This window comes from Cryphonectria parasitica (genome assembly GCF_011745365.1).
Source record: "Cryphonectria parasitica EP155 unplaced genomic scaffold M406scaffold_8, whole genome shotgun sequence".
NCBI classification, from domain to species: Eukaryota; Fungi; Ascomycota; class Sordariomycetes; order Diaporthales; family Cryphonectriaceae; genus Cryphonectria; species Cryphonectria parasitica.
In genome coordinates, this window is record NW_024468916.1 from 283,429 (window position 1) to 298,359 (window position 14,931).

The following is a 14,931-nucleotide window of genomic DNA, read 5'->3' on the forward strand; positions in this document are numbered from 1 at the left end:
TCCCCAGTCAGATTAGGCGCCAAAGCGACAATCTGAGCTATAAGTAAATCTGTGGAAGGGATATGCCCGCTTCCAAAGGCGACCCCCCCTCTCCTTTGGTCCTACCCTCTCCCAATGGCTCCTCGATCGCGACATCTGGTGTTGAGAAAGGCGCGGCAAAAAAAAAAAAAGGGGGGGGGGGGGTTGGAAGGAGGAAAGAAAAAAAAAAAAAAAAAAAAAAGGCCCCAGCCACAAGTCAATCTTTTGCAAGCTTGCTCTGTGCTTGAGCACAATAATCTAGGATCCCAGAAACGGCGATACGCTGAACTGTGGGTGTTCTACTAATCTGGGATCATCATTGCAAAAACCCCCCCCAGTCTTGGGTCCAGGCACGACACTGGGCGGCGTTCCGCTCTGAACATTGTTCTCTCTCTCTCTATCTCACTCACTCTCAAAAACTCGGGACACCCGGGGGCGTACCCAAGTTTGATATTCCAACCCCGTCAGCTGGCTTATTATTGCATCTGCAGCCAGCAATATGCTACTCGATCGAGTATGGCGTAATGTCGGCCATAAATTTCCCGCAGCTTTGTTCCAGAAGCAAGCTCCTGTTACCAACGGTGGGAAATATTGGACAGGGCCGGTGCCATTTTGGATGCATAGGTTTCCATGACTGGGATGACGCCATGTTCGGGTCGATTACTGTGAGCGGTTCACATTCTCTCATCACACGATGTGGTGGTGTTAAAAATCTTGGGGTTTGGCGGTGGGGCCCCAGATGTCATCCCAAGAGAGCCGTCAGAATATCTGTCACATGATATAAAAGGTAAGAAAGAAAGAGAAAGAAAAAAGACGGCGGGGTCGCTGATGAGCACGACTGTGTTCCATTGCGAAGCCATAGATGGGAACATAGTAGTATAAATCTTAGTACTGGTGACCGAGTGTGTGGGTGAACATCGATATCCGGCATGGACAAATCGACCCGCACCCCCTCCCCCCTACTCTCCTCTGAAGAATACCAGGAACCGAGATTTGTGGGACCGGATGGACACAGCAGCAAGGGCAGACTATCACAATTGGGTAAGATTGAGGACACCAAGAGAGAAAGAAAAAAAAAGGTACAAAAAAAATTCAAGCCGGGCAGTGATGGCGACTTTTGTCCAGAAGCACGAAACCGCCAATATAATGCGTATCTTCGGAGTGTTTGGGATCATACCCTCGGATGAGAGGACTCGGATCCCGCATAAAGGGCGCGATGGTGAGCCGGCGCTCGTCTCATGACGAGGAGTGCATGTCCAGGCCAGGCTATTACTACTACACAAGTCTATACTGCAGTAGGGGCAACAGCTGGGTCGAGGCTAGCGGCGGCCACGTCGTGCGAGGGGAGGTAGGCCATGGTCTCTTTGGTGCTTGGATGACAAGATTCTCGACGTTGTAGAAATAACAGGGTGCAAATGACGGATTTCTACTCCGCAACACACACACACACGCACAAAAGTTACTACTGTGGTACAGACAGGTGAGGACGTGGAGCTAAGCCTGCTAGAGCCGCCACAAACCCATAAGCAAGCTGGCTGAATGGCGGTATTTTTCTCTCTTCATTTTCTTGTTGTGTTTTTTGTCAATGGTTCTTTGGGTCCATCCGAGTCGGTGAGAGGCAAAACGAGAGCGACATGAGATGCATGGAGAGTGACCGAAGACTAGCCAAACCCTTGTACAGGCGTGCAGGATGGGGGCCACTCTAACGCAGTCGAGAAGCCGGAGTTTGATGGGTGAGGAGTGGTTCTATGAGTGGAGGAGACACGGTTGTAGCAAGCAGAGCTTTTCCCAGTCCCGTACATGGTGGTAGTACACCACAAGGGATGCCCGTCCCGGTACCTCCTCGGTAAGGTTAGGATGGAATAATCAAGGGCCTTACCTATTCATGCACTGATGAGCTGGCAATGCGCCTTGGGAGATTAAAAATCTGACATCCTGACATCTTGTGCCGTCCAACACCCCGACACGCAAGTATTGTCGTCGTCCTCCTCACCCTCTTTTCTTGACGTCCCCACACACCTTGGCCTTGTCTTTTTCCTGGCACGTAGCCTTGTCAGGACCAGACAGCTGATATGATAAGACAAGAAAGAGCAGAAGCAGGAGAGAGAAGACCGAGACAGACCCAGAGAAAGAGAGACATTGATGAGGATATACGAAGATGTATACATGATACCGTCAACAATGTGTGGGTGTGGTGTGGGTGTGTCCGTCCCTGAGCCTGGGGAGATCTGCCAAAAACAGAGGCACAGCAAGGCCCGGCAACAAGCAGGTTGGATGAATGCAACGGCCAAGGCCCTGGGGCTGGGCCGGGCTGGCTGTCAGGGGAGGCCCAGGACAAATGGGCAGATCGGACCCAGATCGACTTTCGAACCTGTGGAGCGCCAAATGGAATCGACGAACGAGACGCCGAGAGAGGAGGGGTCTTCAAGTGTACCATGTATGTACCGTATTCCACACATGATGCAAGACAAGGGCCAAGCTTGTGTACGTACATCCACTACTGCAAACATACCTAAGTAGTAGTTTGGCAAGAGAGAGAGAGAGAGAGAGAGTAGAAAGCAATTGACATGCAGGGTTGTGCATTGGGACTCGACATGTGAGCCAATTGGCCGTGGAGGGATTCGGAGAATAAGGTATGCCACACACTGATGCTGCTGATGCTGCTGCTGATTATCATCATCATCATCATCATCCTTCTCGCTGATGATGTTTTGTTTGGCGCAAGGAATCCAGTAGAGGCCACGATCGATTGACTTTAGCAGGAGAGAAGAGGGGGGGGTAAACGGGGGCCTGAGGTATGGGATGCTAGTGCTTGGTACAGTACATACATAGTACAAATACAGAGACTGAATAGACTTGAAAGAATTCCTTGATGTTCTTGACCACGTTGGTTCGAGCGTAACGATATCTTGCCAGGGGTCACTATAATATTGGGTGGGGTAGCAGTGGGTGGTCGGTGGTTGGGGGAGGGGTTAACCTTTGGTAATTGAGTAATTGGGAAAGACGGATGGGGGAGGGGTGGTAGTATGGGAGGGGTGAGGAAGAGCCGGGGAGGGGGTGGGTAAGGGGGGCAAATGTCCATCCATGATGGAAAGAGAGATGTAGTGGACCCTGGATGCTACTACCACAGAAAAAGAAGAGTGAAAAGGGAAAGGACAAGGAGGGAAACCCCGCCATCAACATCACCAAACCAAGGAAGGTACCTATACAACCTGCTAAATCTTGACGCGGTCGATTACTTGTTTTAGCCTTCTTCCCTGTCACTACAGCTTCCCGAGGCGCGCGCCTCCGTCGCGTGGTTGTTCATGGTCCTTCCATGAGTCTTTTCGTAGGCGTAACGAGAATTGCTGCTAACCTATCATTCGCGTAACTCAGGACTCGACTCAACTCAACTCGAGTCGACTCGGCTCGGCTCAGCTCAGCTCAGTTCAACTCATATTGGGGAAACGTAAGACGTGAGAGGCATGGGAGCGGTTGCAGGGAGAACACAACAACGGTATTACAAGGGGGGGAAAAGACACAAAAAACAAAGGGCCCAATTTGTGTGTGAGCAATAAGAAACCCTAGTGTTGTTGCATTCCGCAATCCGTTACCGTGTGTTTCGTAGCTCTTTGCCACAAAATCAGTGACATCGAGGAGCTGGTGAAGAGGGCAAGGACGAGGACAAGCAAAGAGTCCTGTCCCTCTTTCCTTAGCTAGACACACGTACGCACACCCCCCCCCCCCTTCTTCACCTTCCCCCCAAAACCCAGCCCCTCTATTCCATTGCATACCATCCCACTTCCACCATCCATCCCACTTAGTGGTTACCTACCAGCTCGTCTTATCTGCAGCACATGCAACGCAATCCAAGTCCACGTCAAAAGACTTCACTCCAACGTAACGTCATACTGCGTCTTCTTCGTCGATGGGCAACATTTGGGTTGGAAGATTCTCCTGGGGGACGACGATGCACAGGACTCCACCATCTCAAGCCATGCCAGCCTCTGTTGTCTCGAGAAAGACCTCGCCCATTGCCTTACACATACACGTACACGTACACAGACACAGACACAGACACAGACACAGACACACACACACACACATGAGGGAGAAAGAGTGGGAAAACGCTTTGGGAAGCCTCTGACAAAAATCCCGTGCGCGTTCGTGGCCTGGCCTGGCCTAGGCTAGGCTCTCGGTGCGGGTGGGAGTGGGAGTGGGAATGAGTGGCACCTTGTCTGCCACGAGGCGCTCGTCGAAGATCGAGGCATCCATTACACAGCATGATGGGTCACCCGCTCCCACATTTCGTCTCAGATGCATCTGAGTCAAAACAGAACTGAGCAAAAGGGTGAATAAATAAAAAAATAAAAAAGAAGAAGAGATAAGGGGGAAAAGAACAGATGTGGGTCTATACTCGCTCTAGCTGCCAGGCCTCTTTGTCTGTCAGTTGTCACCCTCCTAGGAAATACCACCCCTCCAACCCCCCCTTTTCTATTTATTATTTGATTTAACTTTTTTTTTGGCTTTCGTTTTTCTCAGGATTCCGGACGGCCCCTCCCTTCCTCGGGATGAGCCACTGGTGAATATCATCTGATATCTGACCGCATAGTACGTACATGAAAACTCATGGACACGTCAACAAGAGGCCCGTTATGGCGGCCTGGTGGGCATGCAATGTACGGTCAGAGGGCGTCATCTCACCAAACTTTCGGCCCTTGGACAGCAGACGCCACCTCGGGGGGATCCTCACCCTACAGTTGGTCCTTCTCTTTTCCTATTTCCCCTCATCATCATGGTGTCATGAGAAGTGGGTAGGCGGCGTTGCGCATCTGCAACAACCTCTTGGAGGGGATCTGCTGCCACGTATCGGTTAGCCAAAGAAAGATCGTTCAACATCACGCTGTGGTCGTCTTCCTACAGCCTTTTCCTGCCACCCGGAAACTTCGCGCATCTCTGGTGTCCGAGGATAGCGTGAGTGTGGCGTTCGTGTCCTTTCGCCCCCCCGTCCTCCCCCAGCACGACGAGCAGCAGATCTCGACGACACCGCCTGTGGTGATCCTGTTACTGTGTGGGTAGCGGTGCAGCAAGCCGACTTGCCAGCACGCAGGGCCGGTAAGTGACTACTACTGCACATAAATGCGGGCCTTGGTCTCATGTATCTCACGTCTGCCCATACTGGTCGGGCGCAAGCCGACCTTCGGATACATGACTAGACCTCCCTGCCATCCCTCAACTGGTAAGTGAGCAGGCTGACGGAACCAATCTCACAGCTGGGAACAGACGTGTTGCTGCGTTGGCACATCTGTATGCCATTGCCAAGCGACGATCCTACATACACAAGCGTACACACAGACACACACACCAGAACCAGGAGCCTTTCCCTCTATGCCCGTCATCGTTGCATGCTCCCAATACTGTGCCCATTGGCCACCAACTAAGCCCTCCGTGTACTGTATCTTTCGGGAACGGGCCAGGCTACAGGCACTCACCTCCGTAGTAGGCTCGTCCTCCATGTGTGTCATGAAACCGATGTCGTTGCGCTTTCTCGCCACGTGACATCCGAAGTCGAGTCCCTGATATGCCGTGTCTCCTCAAGAAGAAAAAAGAGCGTCTGCCATGCAGACGAAACGTGGAATCTGGAACATTCCCAACCAGACCTTCACCATCCTATACACACACACGTACACACGTACACACATGCACCATGCACCATGCACACACACACAAGAGATAGAGAGACCTCTGCCGTGCGAGCCTCCGTCAAAAAAATTACGAAAAGCGAGACAGGCACAACCCAGCTCAGGCTGCGTCATGTCGTATATGTGATGGCAGGAATGTCTCAGATACCAACCCCCCCCCCCTCCTTACTCTGTCCCCCCTCCCCGGTCCCACCAAAGCAGTAAGGGCGGATGCGGCAGAAGGGGTGGGAAATGAGCGTTCTAGAACCCCTGCTTCGCGGCAAAATAGGCCTTGATGTCCGTCACGCAACTGATGGGGACTGCGTAGACCGGATGCAATGCCGCGATGCGGTCTTGCTCGTCAAAGACCTGCACTTCATCGAGATGCGGTGATACCGACCACGACGCAAGAGCGGCAGAAGCAGCAGCGGCCGTGGTGGCCTCGTCCATGGCCACATCGGTCTCATCCCCTGCAGTGGCAGCCGCGGCAGTTCCTGAGCCCACCTCAGCGGCCAGCTTCCACTTATGCTGTGCGGAACTCAGGCCCGATAGGACGTAACAAGAGTGGTACGCATCTGAAGGGCTGTGAACGAGCAAGCAAAGTTAAAAACGACAAACAGACGTCAGCGGGTCTCGGGACGGGACAAGACATCAAGGGGTAGAAAAGGACAACTCGCAAGGTTGGGAGGAAGGGGGAGAAAATTGCATTTAAAAAAAACAAAAAAACATACCGGTTGGGCTTGTCTCGTAGGCCACCGCGTCTGCCCAGATCTTGACAACAACACATGATATAGCGAATCAGGCCTTCCCGGCTGTACAGGCTCTCGTCGTATGGTGGTAGCAGCAGCTTCCCTTTGCGACCAGGCTGCGCTGATAGTGGTGATGCGGAGCCGCTGAGTGCGGCCTCGATCAGCGGCCAGCAGCCGCCGACCCAGTGGCTGTAACATCCATCCACAAGCTTGTTAGTGCGGCCAGAAAATCCGCCCTCGGGGGCATACTGGCGCGAGGACAGCCAGGAGATCAGCCGTGGCACATTGAGATATCTGCACACCAACAAGACCAAGAAAAAATGAGGGACATCTCGTCAGCATGCGTTGCTTCTTGTCAACCTTTGACTGGCCAGCGGCAGGAGGGAGAGGGGCGCATGTGGCCGCCTGTTTGGGCTGCTTCCTGTACGCCCCCCCCCCTTTCTCCCCTTCCCCCCTCCCCCTCCTCACTTTGAATCTCTGTGACTCTACTCTCTGTGTGTTTCTCTTGCTTACCTCGGGAAGATACGATCAGGAGAATCCAGAATGGCGAGACAGCCTAGTGCGCAGAACGCATATGCACCATGTGCTTCACCATCAGGGTGGGCCGATATCCCTCCCTCAAAGGTCTGGCCTGGGAGGTAGGTAGGCTGTTAGTTGGCGGTCATCTGGGGCCCGATGAAGAGGAGGGATGGGAAGGGGAGGGCCGGGGGTGCAGGTGTGTGAGAGGGTGTGATGGTGGAAGGGGGCGACTCGGGAGGGACTTCTGAGGTACTTACACCTCTGCACATAGTCGGCAAGCTTTGTATAGAGTGTGGGACGGTCGGGAGTCCATGCCGGTGACTCGGGGGTGAGGTCCAGCGGTAGGTTCAAAAGGGAAACGATAACCGCTGCGCAGTACGCGCCTCTTCGGTGGTGGGGTTTTATTAGCAAACGATACGATAACATAAGGGCAGGATGGGATGGTGGCCGAGGGAGGTTTGTGCCGTTTGGTATGCGTGTGTGTACTGCATCGCTCGCTCGCTCACTCGTTCACGCAATCACTCACCTCACGTCGACCTCTCCGCCTGTGGCCATCTGAAAGCCCCCACCCGGTTGCTTCAGGCTGCAGAGCCACTTCCACAAGGCTCGCCTGTCGACAACCTCGTAGGCATCTGCCCCGCCGACCAGGGCTAAGGAAAGCACGATTGCGTATGTTGTAGCCAGATGGGACAGTTGACCATTGCCACCTCCGAAGCCACCCGACTCGTTTTGCATGGATTGTGCCGTGCGCACCAGGCTCTCGCGGTAGGGGGAGACATCCTCGCCCAGTAGGCTGAGGGCGTTGAAGCACCAGTAGAGGAACCAGGGCCGGCTGGCGTCTGCAGCGACGAACGGAGCTGGTAGCTGGCCCAGCTGCTTGCGCAGAAACATGACGTGCCTTTTCCTCTGGATGTGAGGCAGGCCGTGTTCGTTGTACGGACCGCCATCAGGATTGTCGCCTGACAAATAAGGCAGGCACAGATTGACCGTCTCGTCCTGGGCCGTCGATGTAGCTGTCACAAGGTCATCCTTCAGAGGAGGCCACGAAGTGAAGAGGTCAGATATCATGCTGGCGGCGGCGGCACCATTGTCGTCTCGATTGCTCGTTGCAGTCTGTGTAGTGGCCATCGTATCCTGCTGCTGGGTCGGTCGCTGTAGCGGTGGTGGGTTGTCTCTGCCCTTGGCCTGAAGGATGGAGGCGACGACAGCCCTGCCGGGAAAGATGACCCTATTTAGAGAGCCAGGTCTCTTTGTTTGGAATCTCATCCCACGGAGAATCTTGGAACGAAAAGTACCCAGCCGTGGACCAGCCAGCCGCAATTGGACTGAGGCGACGAGAGAACGGAGGAATCTGGCGAGTCGATGTGGCTTTCTCAGCTTGCCTCACCTCACCTCGACCGGTGCCTTAGTTGTGTATTCTTGTGTTGTCTGAAGCAGGCCACAAGGGAAAACTTGTGCCTGTCCTATCCCCTCTTTGTCCTCGTGTTGCTATTGTTCTCGACAGTACAATCCAAGCCTTCTGGGTTGACTGCCCGGATCCCACTGCTTTGTTCTCCACCAACGGAATTGTTAGCTGTGTCCAGGAACTGCTTCCCTCTTCCCTCTCTCTCCCTCTCCAGCCGCTGTTTGATTGGTGTGGTGATTGAGTAGCTGTTGCCCTGAGCAGCTGGTGTTGTCGCGGAAGATCCAGATTTTTTTGGGGGGGGGGGGGGCGCGCAGTGTTTGCTTGCACAGGTGTTGAGTTTTAGCCTTGTGGTGACATGACCAGACCCAGCAGCCCCCATGACAAGCTACTGCCTTTTCTTTCTCTATACTGAGCTCGACACATTTTGAACAAGGAAAAGTTGCCAGCTCACCCAAGAAACATTGGAACTGCAATACAATTCCTTTCTCTTCATGCTGAGTATGTTGGTCTGTACTGGAAATGGGAGTTTTTCTTATTATAAAAAAATAAAATAAAATAAAAACTAACAAGAAAATCAAAACCACCACCCAATGTGTTCAAACAGGACAGCTTCAGCATCGCTCTTATTTGACATGACAGCCAAACTCGACCAACTGGACATGCTGGGATGACGTGTTTATGTTTGCTTATGAGTGACATCAATTTGATGCTGCGGAAGGTATGAGCGTTTGGGCTCCTTCCAATCCATCGACTGTACCTTCCCTTGTTCCTCTGCTGCTCCCAATGGTCTTGCCGTGGCCGCATCCATACCCAACCCAATATGGCCCATCCATCCATCCACCATCCCATCACACACAAAGTTTGCCCAACTACACCATCGATGCAAGCCTGCCTGATGAAATGCAAACAATCGCGATCACTTCTCCAAATCAATCGATCTGTTCTCTCGACGGACCCCATTTCGAAGGACGTCGTCCAGATTCGGAAAATGCTCCGCCGATGATGGGTGCTGACGCTGACCATTTCATCTCGCAGACTTGATGAAATGAGACTGGTCTTCGAGAGGAAGCCGTTGCGAGTACGCACCCGTGAAGCAGCAGTCTATCTGCTCAACCCTGGCAAAGGGTTCGGGCTGGGCTGGGCCGAGATCAGTCCCTCTCTCCAGAGGCAGGCGAGGAAAGAAGCCCTGTCAGGAGCAGGAAACCGAACCGAACGTGGATGAAGTCTCAGGCACCATTGACTTTCATTCTTCGTGCGCAACTCACTGCTTTGGGCTGTCTGCCTATCGAGCGCCTCCATAGCTCTCCAGCTCGCCCAAAGACTTTGCCCCAATCTCAATCGACCCCGGGAGGGGGGGGCTGCCCTCCAGCCAGAGCATCAGTGAGGACGAAAACACTGCAGTTGTACGGGTGAGATATCGGGTACAGATCTGGGCGTTGTCGTCCGACGTACTTTGGTCCTGCAGCTTCCATAACAGCAGCAGTCTCAGCCGTCTCGGAACATCCGAGGCCCCCATGGCCAGCCAGCACGGCGCAGTGCTCCTCCGCCCGGGGTCCCGTCGAAATTCTCGGCGGTCATTCTCCAGGTGTGCACGTCCCGAGCTGCTGGCTGTGGAGCACGTATCACGAGAATCATGAGCTCGTGTGTGCCTGGAAGAAGGTTTCCTGTCCCGATGGATAACTTTCAACACAACAGACAAGTGTCCTGTTTGGATCCACCACCAAGCCCCATCGTTTCAGAGGCCGACGGCATACACTTCATCTTGCATATTCTCATTCTACTTTGATACATGGATGAGGAGTCTCGCATGGCCGAGTCAGGCTCGACTCTCACAGCACCGATGCTTGTGCACCGACCAAGGGAGGGCTCCGTATGTTCATGCCGAAGGCACTATGGTACAAATTCGGAGGATCATGTCATGTCATGTCAGATTTTCGCATGACCACCAATGGGACAACACACCAGACAGGCTTCGTACTTCGTCCCTTCTAGGCAAGGGTTCCGAGACATTCCTGGTGCCCAAGAACTGCGGCCACGACACGATGGGCCGGGCTGCTTTTTATTCTTCTCCTCTTCATCTCCTACGTGCCGCGTGCCTGCGTGCCAACGTGCCAGCGTGCCAACGTGCCTATATGCTACCCGCTACATTAGTAGTACTACTGTATGGGAACTATGGTAAGTATGTCTTGCTGTCGCGGGTCGGGATGAGAGGCATGGCACCAACACGTGCTCATGCCGTCTGTCTCGCCCTCTCTCATTCTCCCTTCTCTCTCTCTTACTCCCGCTCCGCCGATCATGGCCACTCCCAGGAACAGCTCTCCCCATTCAGTAACGACAAACTGAGGGGCTTGAACAAAGCAGACCTGCAAAGACTAGGTGGCTAACCTCCGAGACGCCACGCTTGCCACGCCGACCCGTGCTTCTCTATCTTGCTTGTGCAAGTAAGTAGCTGGGCTGGAACCTTCTCCTTGAACCTGCAGCCCCAGACCTGCAGCCAAGAGGATCCCAGATTCATGCCTTAGCTGCACGAACCTGCGCAAAAGACGGCGTGCCGCTCGGAAAGAGAGAAAGGAAAGGGAAAAAAACAAGTTAATGTAGCGCTGGATTCGAGAAAGACGGGCGGTTGGATAGATGGATGGGAAAACAGACACAATCCGCACGGTGGTCTCAGAAGCAGGGTTGTCCCCGTTGGACGAGAGGCCATCTTGCTCGGGTTCCCGCCTGTCATGTCATCCCGCTCCGGCGCGCAGATTCTCGATGGAGGCCTGCATGTTCAGGGCCATCCTCTCCCTCTGTTTTCGCGACCACCAAGTGAGACGTGCGCGGGCGAAAAACACAGCATGCGAGGCACCACTTCCTGCGAACCATCTGGGAAACGGCTGGCTGGGGCGCGCGGGAAGCAAGACGTCCTTGTCTCGCGATAGTGGAGTTTCTCTCTACTATGCACGATATAGGCCCAACAGGCGACCTCTCAAGGACGGCGGGCAAATGGCGGTCAGTTCGAAGCGGCTCGTCCTGGCTGGCTGGCTGGCTGGCTAGCTCCCTACTCTGGGGACCAAGCGCAGGGACCTCTTTCTGTCTGATCGCCGAGGGCGTCTCGACATTGGCCGTTCAACGTGTGGAGAGGGAAAGAGAAAGAGACGTAGGCCATCATGGCAGGAACAGATAGCATAGTACCATAGTAGGAGGAGAATGGGACAAATGGAGCAGAGATACGAAGGAAGAAAGGCTAAGCCCCTGCATCGCCAACACAAGCGTGACCCCGCGAAATTATGGGGCATCAACTGAAGGTGCACCACGCAAGCAGAACAAGGAGAAAGTGCCATCTTTAAGCCTCATGACAGACACAGCCACCTATTTTTTGCTGGTCCTGGATTCTGCCCACAATGTGATTGATCGATCCCCTTCTCCTCTCCACCGAGGGCTCTTCCTCTCACACCATCCCCTGGGGAGATGGGTCAATTGTTCTACGGGAAGATGAAATGGGAGGAAGGAGGGGATGGAATCGAGATAGCCGTTGCTGACGGTTGCCGACGGTTGTATCCTTATTGCCACCGGACCCCGGAGTCACCTTGAAAGATTTCGGCACAGAGACAAGTCTGGCTGGCAGGGTTTATGACTGTATACTGATCAGAGTTGAAGAACAGTAACAAGGAGAGTCTGGAGCTCAGCACGAACCTTTGGCAGCGCATCTTGTTTTTTCTCCTGCCTACAGTCTAGTACTACATAGCTCTAGGTGCTACTAGTACATACAGTAGTGATATTATTACCATGTACACACTACAATGTAGTATGGTAATAGTACAATATAGAGTACATGCTCCCAGTACAAAATAGTAGACTCAAAAAGTATGCAGCAAACCGATCGCCATCGCTCATTCTCTCCAGCTATTGCGCCAGCGCCAGCGCCAGCGCACGGCACGGTGGGTGTATGTACGGAACTTTTCCCGTCCGGGAGGCATGGGAAGGGGGAGAGAACAGGGTGGGGTTGGAGCAGACAGAAAGATGGGAGAGGAGAGGAGAAGGAGGAGTGGGTACGCGGGTGGATGATGATGGAGGATGATAATGATGGGGGTTGCAGTGTGTGGATAGGTTGTATTGCCCTCTTTTCAACCAAACAGCGTCGGCCGCGTAGCAAAGTGTGGAGCCCGTCCTGGGTTGTGGTACCGCTCTAGGGACCTACTAAAACGTTGTCGCCTCAGAGATGCACGCCCCAGCGACCAAAAAATCTGCATCCAGGCGAACATATCCATAGTACCGTGCTGTGGTACTACTACGACACCACTGCATACACACAGTCGTAGTGGTACCTTGGTCAGTAGAACGATGCTTATGCGATGCGATGCGATGCAGCTGATCCTATGTGGATAATACGGAAAGGGCCCCGCTGATCGCCAAGTGCTTGTGGTACAGCTCAGAACTTCGGTTCATTGTGTCGGTTCCCTTGATTGGCAGGATCATCAAGGCTCTCTCTCTGTGTGTGTTCCTCTTCTCTCATTCTCTCTCTGTCTTTGGCCAGAAAGGTAAAAAGGGCATTGTGGGTTGTGGATTGCAAGGGGATTAGGGATGCCCCTCCTCCCGGCCCCCCAGGCAGTCAGTCGTGTCAAGCAAGTTAAGTTCTGTCTTCGAAACACACAACAAAAGTATTCCCCATTGTTTCTCGACTCGTTGAAGAAAACAAGAGAAAAGGGGGGATGGAGAGGAAGAGAACAGCAAACCATGTGCTATGCTTGCTACGACCCAAGTCAGTATGTATGTAGACAGTACTTACAAAGTTGAGTATACAGTATGATAATGGTATGAATGGCACAGATAGGTAGCCTATCAGACGGCTCTCTCCTGTGTGTATGTCTTGAACTGAACCTGCCACACTGTAACGAGATTTTTGTCCACCAGATAGATGTCTCAACCTTGGCCTCAACCTAGCGCCAGGTCAAGTCACAATGATGGGGCCATCTCGCTGCATGTTTCTTCAAGCGCACCTCACCAGTGTCACAACTTGTCTGTGACGACTCAGGGAAAAAGAAGGGAGACTGATTGGGGAAAGGGGGGAGGGGAGGAGGAGAGGGAACATGGTGTTGCCACACACACACACACACACACACATATGCACCATCATCGATCCAAGCAAATGCTTTGCTGACATGATTTGACTTTGATGATCCTTGACAAGATTTACGTCGTCAGGGCACACACACAAAGAGAGAGAAGAGAGGAGGAAATGAAAGAAAAAGCATTGTGTGCCTCTTCGGGTCCAAGGGGAGGAACATGGGGGTGACCTGCTAGTGATATGACTCTGCGGAATGAACACAGCAAATAGCAACACCAACCAGCAGACGCTTTATGGTGTTCAATCTAGAAAGAGATCTCTTCTTCCCTTCTTTCTCCCCCCCCCCCCCAAAAAAAATACATAAGATGAAGATTCAGACGGGATTGTGAAATCAGAGTCAGTCAGATCTTAATCAATGATTTGTCTCCCTCTCACTGCGCTCAACAAGGTCATCTGCGCAGATTGTCGCCGGTGTGGCAATAGATTGCGAGCCGTGCCTGCTGACATTTGTCTCAGCAGCCATCAGCACTACCACATAAACTTGGTGGTGGGTTGGTCTTACTGATGCCACACCTAAGATCGATAGAAAGGGACAGAAGGCCAGCGCCCCCCCCTCTCTCCAACCAAAAAAAAAAAAAAAAAAAAAAAAAAGGAAAACCAAACAAGTATGAACCCATCCTTGCTCGCAGCGGGTACACCGTCTGTTCACGATAAAATGGTGGGCCTCGGGGCCTCTCTCTCCTCATCTTGTCTCACCACCAAAATTTGTTGGCCCATAGATGAATAAGCGACCATCTATTGAAGAGAATTACACACATTCAAAGCAGCCCATTTAGAAGGGAATGCTTTCGTCCCTACCCTCGCTCGAGTCTATTCTTCGTGTTTTGTCCTTGTTCTTTCGGCAGGCAAATAAAGGAGGTGGAGGAGAGACGAGGAGGAGGTCGGGACGAGATTGGGGCTGGACTTTCTCATCTGGGAAAGGGTTTATCTCGAGACAGTGCGAAAGAGGTTGTGCGTAAAACCAAATAGGAAAGAAAAATCGTCCCTTTTGTCGCCTTACGGCATAAGTACTACTAGTATGTATACAGATTACAGGGTTGCGAATATGGAGGGAAAGAGCGAGAGAGCGAGTTTTCACCAGTACTACCTTGGGGAGGCGCTTGCCTCGACTTAGGGCACTGTACTGTGTTGTGTTATGTACACTGCATACAGTACTGTTGCATACTATAGTATATCCTGCATATTGACTATGTATTAGTATGTACAACTTGGCCGTCCAGACAAGCCCAGGTCCACCTCGAAAGTCCCCCAGCAAGGACGAGGATGAGGATGGGTCTCCCAGCATCCTCATCCTGAAGAGGACCCAAAGCTTCCATCCAGGCTTCCATTCTATTACCAAAAGAAACAGGAAAAGAAAGAGGAAAGAGAAAAGACCAGGGGAAGAAAGCGATGAGCAAGAGAAGAAGATGCTGTCTTGTCTCTGCCCCATCTCCTCGTCCAGTTTCTGGGTGGCAGGATTCGAGAGCTTGC

The 14,931-nt window shown here is 52.7% G+C and overlaps 3 protein-coding genes across 3 annotated transcripts; 1 reads left to right on the plus strand and 2 right to left on the minus strand.

The window, feature by feature from the left end:
• Nucleotides 1-5,939: 5,939 nt before the first annotated feature.
• On the minus strand, nucleotides 5,940-8,074 carry M406DRAFT_266015 (terpenoid cyclases/Protein prenyltransferase; the record flags this gene model as incomplete). Its single annotated transcript, XM_040917779.1, has 6 exons — nucleotides 5,940-6,119; nucleotides 6,183-6,261; nucleotides 6,410-6,721; nucleotides 6,941-7,058; nucleotides 7,204-7,331; nucleotides 7,473-8,074. 6 exons carry the CDS (start codon nucleotides 8,072-8,074, stop codon nucleotides 5,940-5,942), a joined length of 1,419 nt encoding a protein of 472 aa, XP_040772270.1.
• Nucleotides 8,075-8,861: 787 nt separating this feature from the next.
• Nucleotides 8,862-10,016, minus strand: M406DRAFT_323797 (uncharacterized protein). Its single transcript, XM_040919817.1, has 2 exons — nucleotides 9,804-10,016; nucleotides 8,862-9,746 (listed from the first exon to the last, which is right to left on the minus strand). The coding sequence occupies exons 1-2, from the start codon at nucleotides 9,865-9,867 to the stop codon at nucleotides 9,634-9,636; spliced, it is 177 nt and encodes a 58-aa protein (XP_040772271.1). The 5' UTR covers nucleotides 9,868-10,016; the 3' UTR covers nucleotides 8,862-9,633.
• Nucleotides 10,017-10,362: 346 nt separating this feature from the next.
• Nucleotides 10,363-11,601, plus strand: M406DRAFT_104765 (uncharacterized protein). The gene has a single exon (XM_040915116.1). The coding sequence runs from the start codon at nucleotides 10,983-10,985 to the stop codon at nucleotides 11,388-11,390; it is 408 nt and encodes a 135-aa protein (XP_040772272.1). The 5' UTR covers nucleotides 10,363-10,982; the 3' UTR covers nucleotides 11,391-11,601.
• Nucleotides 11,602-14,931: the final 3,330 nt, after the last annotated feature.